The 7,178-nt window shown below is 38.8% G+C and overlaps 2 protein-coding genes across 2 annotated transcripts in view; both read left to right on the top strand.

Moving 5' to 3' along the window:
• Positions 1-3,850, top strand: part of prdm4 (PR domain containing 4) — an 11,851-nt gene extending 8,001 nt beyond the window's left edge. Inside the window, exons 9-11 of the mRNA XM_014019844.1 lie at positions 577-1,068; positions 1,148-1,316; positions 2,924-3,850. Coding sequence (XP_013875298.1) covers positions 577-1,068; positions 1,148-1,316; positions 2,924-3,311 — 1,049 coding nt within the window. The 3' untranslated portion in view covers positions 3,312-3,850. The remainder of the gene's footprint in view (positions 1-576; positions 1,069-1,147; positions 1,317-2,923) is intronic.
• Positions 3,851-4,396: 546 nt separating this feature from the next.
• Positions 4,397-7,178, top strand: part of tmem209 (transmembrane protein 209) — a gene marked incomplete in the record, with an annotated part of 11,541 nt that continues 8,759 nt past the window's right edge. The window contains 6 exon segments of the mRNA XM_014019842.1: positions 4,397-4,523; positions 4,824-4,975; positions 5,080-5,138; positions 5,367-5,498; positions 5,581-5,810; positions 5,901-6,105. Of these exon segments, the coding sequence (XP_013875296.1) occupies positions 4,836-4,975; positions 5,080-5,138; positions 5,367-5,498; positions 5,581-5,810; positions 5,901-6,105 (766 nt within the window).

Below are 7,178 nucleotides of genomic sequence, written 5' to 3'. Positions count from 1 at the left end.
TTAGCATGTTGCTTCTTTTAGCTAGCCTTTAGCTAGTGCTTTTTTAGTTAGAAGTTAGCTTTGTGCATTTTAAGCTTTTAGTTAGTATTTTGCTTCTTTTAGGCTTATTTTAACTAGCTTTTTGCTATTTTAGCTAATATTTTGCTTCTTGTAGCTATTTAATGTATTTTAGCTTCTAATTCTGACTTCTTTAAGTGAGTACTTTGCATCTTGAAGTCATCGTATTGATTCTTTTAGCTAGCCTTTTGATCTTTTTAGTCAGTGCTTTGCTTTGTTTGTTTAGCGTTTTGCTTTAAGTTAGCATTATGCTTTCTTTATCCTTTACTGTTTTGCTTCTTTTATCTTGATTAAGTATTGAATATATTTATGGTGGATAATGTTATGGAGTTGCAGCGGCCATCTTGAATTGGTTGACTCTGTTGTAGATGTACATCGTATTTTCATCCAATTTATCGATGAGATATTTTGCTAACAGGCAGCTATATAAACACTCCAACACAATCCCAGGCGATAATGAGCTGTTGATAAAATGTATAAATCTTAAACCGCTGACTGGTCTTTCCCACCTGCTCCCAGGTGTTCCTCAGGTGCCTGAAGGTCAGATCTGYCAGTGCGGTAAAGAATGCTCCTCCTTCTCTGAGCTGAAGTCTCACCTGAGCAACCACAACCAGCCGGGTCACGACCACAGCCCGCCTCAGCAGCAGCAAGCAGCCCCTCAGCAGGAGCAGCAGCCGCAGCAAACACAACACGTTCACCAGGAGGAGAAGCTCCCCAACGSGACCTCCAGCTCCTCCTCCTCCTCCTCTCCTTGGCCCTGCACCAACCACACAGCAGGACAAACGAGCAGCAGCAGGAGCTCCAACAGCGTCGCCTCCAGAGCTAAAAGCCAGGGTTCGGTCCGGGAGAAGAAGTACCAGTGCAGCATGTGTTCCCGGGCCTTCATCACGTCCTCCAAGCTCAACGTTCACTTCATGGGTCACGTCGGGATGAAGCCTCACAAGTGCGAGTACTGCAGCAAGGCCTTCAGCGACCCCAGCAACCTGAGGATGCACCTGAAGATCCACACAGGTGTCTGCGCTTCGCTCGGTCTCACACAGCTCCAGGTTTTTACTCAGGATTAATTTATTCTGTTCTATTGTTTTACCAGGTCAGAAAAACTACAAATGCACGGTTTGTGAGAAGTCGTTCACTCAGAAGTCTCACCTGGCTTCACACATGCTGATCCACACCGCAGCGGAGAAGCTGAAGTGCGATCTCTGCGAGCGGACGTTCATCAGAAAATATGACCTGAAGCAGCACATGCTCTCCCACACGCAGTGAGTTCTGCTGACRSGGCAGATTTWACTGATTAAAACAGATTATTTCTGTGATCTGACTACTTCTGCATCACGATATTCAGCGATATTCACAACCTAGATGCAATGAAGTCTTTTAAAAACATTGTTTTTTTAAATCTAGCTTGGTTTATTTTTGTGTTGTGCTACTTATGGCTATTAGCTAACTTTCAGCTATTTTTAGCTTGTAGATAACCTTTTACTCCCTTTAGTTTTTAGTTAGCCTTTTGTTAATTTTAGCTACCCTTTCATACTTCTTGGCTAGCCATTTGCTACATATAGCCTTTGACTACTCTCTTGCTACTTTAGCTTTTAGCAACCCCCTTGCTGTATTTAGCCTGTTGCTAGTTTTTAACAACGCTTTTGACAGTTTTTTGTAGCTAGTCTTTTGATCATTTAAGCTATTTTTTTTGTATATTTATCTAGTCTTTTGTTTTAAATAAATGTTAGCAACCCCCTTGCTACATTTAGCCTGTAGCTTAGTATTTAACTAGCCTTTTGATATTATAGGTTTAGCTAACATTTGACACTTTCAGCTTTTAGCTAACCTTTTGATATTTATGGTTTTTAGAAAACATTTTGATTCTTTTCATTTTTAGCTAGCCTTTTGATAATTTAAGCTACACTTTTGATTTATCTTAGCTAGCCCTTAACTACATATAGGTTTTAGCTACCCTTATGCTACTTTAGCTTTTAGCAACCCCTTTCAACATTTAGCCTGTAGCCAGTTTTTAGCTTGCCTTTTGATCATTTCAGCTATCTTTTTGTATATCTTAACTAGCCTTTTGCTTTAAATAGGTATTAGCAACCTCTTGCTACATTTAGCATGTAGCTAGTATTTAACTAGCCTTCTCATACTTATGGGTTTAACTAACTTTTGACTTATTCAGCTTTTAGCTAACCTTTTGATATTTATGGTTTTTAGAAAACATTTTGATTCTTTTCATTTTTAGCTAGCCTGTAGCCAGTTTTTAGCTTGCCTTTTGATCATTTCAGCTATCTTTGTATATCTGAACTAGCCTTTTGCTTTAAATAGGTATTAGCAACCTCTTGCTACATTTAGCCTGTAGCTAGTATTTAACTAGCCTTTTTATACTTATGGGTTTAGCTAACTTTTGACACATTCAGCTTTTAGCTAACCGTTTGATATTTATGGTTTTTAGAAAACATTTTGATTCTTTTCATTTTTAGCTAGCCTTTAGCTAGTTTTAGATTTTAGCTAACCTTTTTATAATTACCTTTAGGTTAGCCGTTTGCTAATTTTAGCTTTTAGGTAGACTTCATACATTTTTAGATAGTTGCTACTTTTACCTTTGAGAGTATTGTACTACTTTTAGGTTAGCATTTTGTTAAGTTGAGCTAGCTTTTTACTACTATAGCTTTTAGGTACCCCTTTGCAACATTTAGCTGTTCTTTTACCGAGTGTTTTGCTCCTTTTAGCTAGTATTCTGCTTCCTCTAGCTTCAACAACTGAGTTTCAGCTTCTTCAGCTAATCTCTACAGTCAATCAGCGCTCAGTATTCCTTCTGAATTTGCTCAGAAAGTGTGATTTTTTCCCCTGAGGATTATTCCTTGTTTTTCTTGCTCAGTGAAAGTCAGATTCAGTGCCCCAAGTGCGACAAGCGCTTCCTGAAAACCAACCACCTGAAGAAACACCTGAACTCCCACGAGGGCAGGAGAGACTTCGTCTGTGAGAAATGCCACAAAGCTTTCCTCACCAAGTACCACCTGACGCGACACCTGAAGATCTGCAAGGGCCCTAAGATGGAGAGAACGAGTCGCAAGGAGCAGAACGTCGAGGAGGAAGAGGAGGAGGAGGAGGATGATGAAGATGAGGAGGAGGAGGAAGAGGAGGATGAAAGCAGAGAGGGAGGAAGAGGTGAGGAAGAACTGATAGATGCAGCTAATGATGAAGACTGTGGTTTAGACGTTGGACGTTATAACTCTGAAAAATCCCAGTCACCTTCTCATAGATGATACTGTGCCTCTATTTATTTACCATGAAGCTCATTTACCTCTTTTTACTATTTTATAAAACATATATGACCTATTTAAACAAATGCTGCACTTTGCATTATTATTATTTAAAAAAAAGATCATGTTTCTCATAAATATTGGTGCTGCTAATTTAAAATTATTGTAATTCTGTGAAGTTTTTTATTTTAAACGGTTTATTATACGTTTCTCCCATACTCTGTAACATGGATGATGTGTTTTAGTTATAGAACAGAAATAAAAATTTAAACAAAATCTGATGCAGTTTAAATATAAAACGACATCACTTTTACTCCCAATTTTGTATTTTAATAATTACAAAAACAATGTACGACTTAGGTTGATTTAATACAAATCTATTCCATTTGTTGAGTCATTTAAAACAAAAACAAGGACGTAAATAACCTTACAAATTTTTTTAATACATACATTGTGATGTTTGTAAACAGTTTTTTTCATGTCTGACGTGTATATATTGTTATAAATACAAACATTTTGATAAAATTTGTTGGTTTTTCTTATTGTTTCTCAATCACTTTCCGCGTGAAACAAACTTTCATCATCATTGATGTTTTAAAAATGGTATTTAGAATATAATTGTCCTTATCGTCATTGCACAAGCCTGTAAAGCAACCTGAATACTAACTTACAGATGTAGGATAAACAAAACTATGCTTTAAAGGCTAAATACTTTCCAAAAAGGTTGCATTTACATACATTTAAATTTGGTGAGCAATTGAATAAACAAATCTAAATTGCAACACAAAACTTGCACTGAATTATTAGATATTTATATTTTCATGTCTGAAACTATCACACACATGAAGCGCAGCAACAGCGCCCTCTGCAGGTAACACTGGTAAGTTCAGTGGGTGCGTTCCTTTTCAACCTACCGGGCTTTGACACGGGGATAAGCGGAGGGGGAGCTTACTTTTAAATGGGGACAACGCGTTTGCTAGCTTTAAACCAGGGACAACTTATCAGCGCGATGTAAGTTATTTTTGTCATTAAGTGCTGACAAATGTGTAATAAGGACAAAAACTGTTTGTCATTTTCCTTTTAGTCGCTAATTGCAGAACAAGCTCCTCCCCATCCCCACGGCTTGCCGGCGTTTTGACACCGGAAGTAATAGTCAGAACTTCCGGGTGGAAATACAAACTATGCAGCGCCGCGGTTGTTGTCCACTTTAACGTGGTATGAGTTTTAAAACCATCATTATCGTTTTATTCGTTTGAAAACTATTAATTTCAAGTATTTATCCGGTTTTGTTTTTCTACGTTATCTGAACATTTAAACAGTTTGTAAGCTTGCTAACTTTAGCTAACCCTTGTTAGCATGTCGGCTAACCTCACTGACCGTGTCAAACACGTACAATTCTTTCTAAATACCCGGCTACGCAGTGATATTTCAGTTCCAACTTTCATAATCTCATTTTTACATGCGTAGAGCTCAATCTTAAGTTGATTAAGTGTTTCTTTGTGCTAACTCTCCCAGCGTGTGAGCATCATGTTGACTCCGCAGAAGGACGGGACGCCCGGCATGATTGACAGGGCGCTGAGGATGAGGAGGGAGGAGCAGGCTCGGCAGATCATCCTTGCCTGGGCTGTCCTCAACGTTTCTTTAGCCGGCATGATTTACACAGAAATGTAAGCGGTAGCTGTGAAGATGCTGGATATTTCACCTCTTCGTTTCTTGTGCCAGATGCTTTAAATTTTTTTTATTTTTTTATTATTTTTTACTTCTCTTTAAGGTCAGGGAAGCTGCTGAGCCGGTATTACAACATCACATACTGGCCCATCTGGTACATCGGTGAGCTCCCACTACACTGACCTGTTATCTTGAGGGTGTTTTCAAGTCATTTCTGAAAAGTTGTAGTAGCACAACCTGGCTTTATAAGGATCTAATTGTTTTATTTTTTTGAACACTGATCTAAATTAAGTTGATAGCTGACAGTTGTTTTTAAATAAATGATTGGAATGTTATTGAAGCTTAATTTGATTTTTTGTCTCATTCTGGGCTTTTTTGTTTTGTTTTCAGAACTGGTTCTCGCCTCTCTCTTTAGTCTCAACGCTCTCTTTGACTTCTGGAAATATTTCAAATACACAATGGCTCCATCCACGATTGCTGTAACCCCTGAGCAACGTCACCTTCTGGGTTTAAGGAACACAAGTGGGTCTTTTTAAGTGTTATTAACATATCAAATTGGTTATTTTATTTTGTTTAACGGGTGTATGTTGATGAATTGTTGCAGGTGTCCAGGCCTCTTCTCCMCAAAAACCAGAAAAGAAGGAGACCCCGGCTCCAGCCCAGTCGTCTCCTCTGCAGGGCCAGAGCGTGCTGAGCTTCAGCCCCTCTCGGCCAGTCTCCAGCAGCCCCAAGTTCTCCCCCAGCTGCGCGTCCAGTTACAGCCCCACCCTCAGCGGTTCATCCCCTCAGAGCGGCGCCGGGGGGCCTTACTCCCCCTCGGTGCCTTTTGGAAAGGTGCCAGTTTTTTTTCTTATATTTCAACAGCGAAAGCAGCCGATTACAAAACAAACCAAAAAAGTTGACGTTGCTTCTAAAACGTTCCAGGTGCTGAACTACAGCCAGTCTTCAGGATCTTCTCCGTATCCGAACAGCATCGGACCGGCAGAAGGTTCTAGCTTGAGGTCTCGGTACCGCACGTCTCCCTCTGTGTTCAGCTCGCCCGGGAGCAAAGAGGACTACATGGAGGACCTGAAGAGTCTGGAGCGGTTCCTGCGCTCCGAGGAGGAGAGGAGTCACCGCAGCCAGTTGGGTGAGTTCTGCTCGTTAGAACCGGACCGGATCTGAAGAAGCTGAATTCCTCTCTCGCACACACGGTCCTGAAAAGTCTGGAATTTACTTTTAATCTTTTTCAAATCTTCCAGRCTCAATTCGTTTTCTAAACAGAATTTTTAACGTGGCTCAAACCGTAATTTTCTAATTCAGAACAAAAAACATTGAGTTACTGCACTAAAGTTTGTTTGCAAATTATTTTTACTTTCTTGCAAAATCTGAAACTATTATTTTAGCACAAAGTTTCCTAAAACGAACCTCATGAAATGCAGGAAAGACACTTAAAACTAGGACTGAATGATTTTAGAAAATAATCTACCGTTAAATGCGATTTTTTTTTAATCTATAAATTGCGATTTTTAATAAGCAATTATTATTTTTAATGTCTTAAGTATTTTTCAACAAACAGAAGCAATAAATCAATCTGTTTTGTAATTCAATTCAAAAATACTTTATTGATTCCAGAGGGAAATTAGGAATAATAAACAAAGTAAGATTTATTTAAAGCACAGATCACAAAAAGCAAACAAATCTGTAGCTTTACCTTTTCACCATTTCTAATTTTTCTTGTTTCATAAAACATGATATTAAACATGTTGAGTGAACTTCCTAAACACTATCTGAACTTCACAGTACAATCTATAAATAAATAGAAAAAAAATAATGCTGTCCAAATGATTAATATTTTTAATCTGATTACGGTATTTTTCGGACTATAAGCCGCACCGGACCATAAGCCGCACCCCCAACATAAAAAAAAAAACAGTACACCCAAATTTGCCATCAAAAAAGTGAATTCAACATCAAAACATAAAAAGCAAACCTTTAGGAATTAAAGTTCGGAGGAATACGGTTCATTTAACTGACCTTATTTTGGTAGTTTTCTTTAACAGTTTCTGGTCCAACAAAATGTCTCATTCATCGTCCTCCGGCGCACTGAAACCATCAAAATCCTCCTCTTCAGTTTCAGAGTTAAACAAGCTGAGAAAAGCTGCGTCACACAGTGGTTTCTGTTCAGTGTTGTTTTCTCCTGGGGTAATGCTGGCTCTGAAG

This window comes from Austrofundulus limnaeus, unplaced genomic scaffold (assembly GCF_001266775.1).
Source record: "Austrofundulus limnaeus strain Quisiro unplaced genomic scaffold, Austrofundulus_limnaeus-1.0 Scaffold234, whole genome shotgun sequence".
Lineage (NCBI taxonomy): Eukaryota > Metazoa > Chordata > Actinopteri > Cyprinodontiformes > Rivulidae > Austrofundulus > Austrofundulus limnaeus.
Note: the sequence above shows the minus strand (reverse complement) of the source record. Positions and strands in the feature narration are given on the sequence as shown.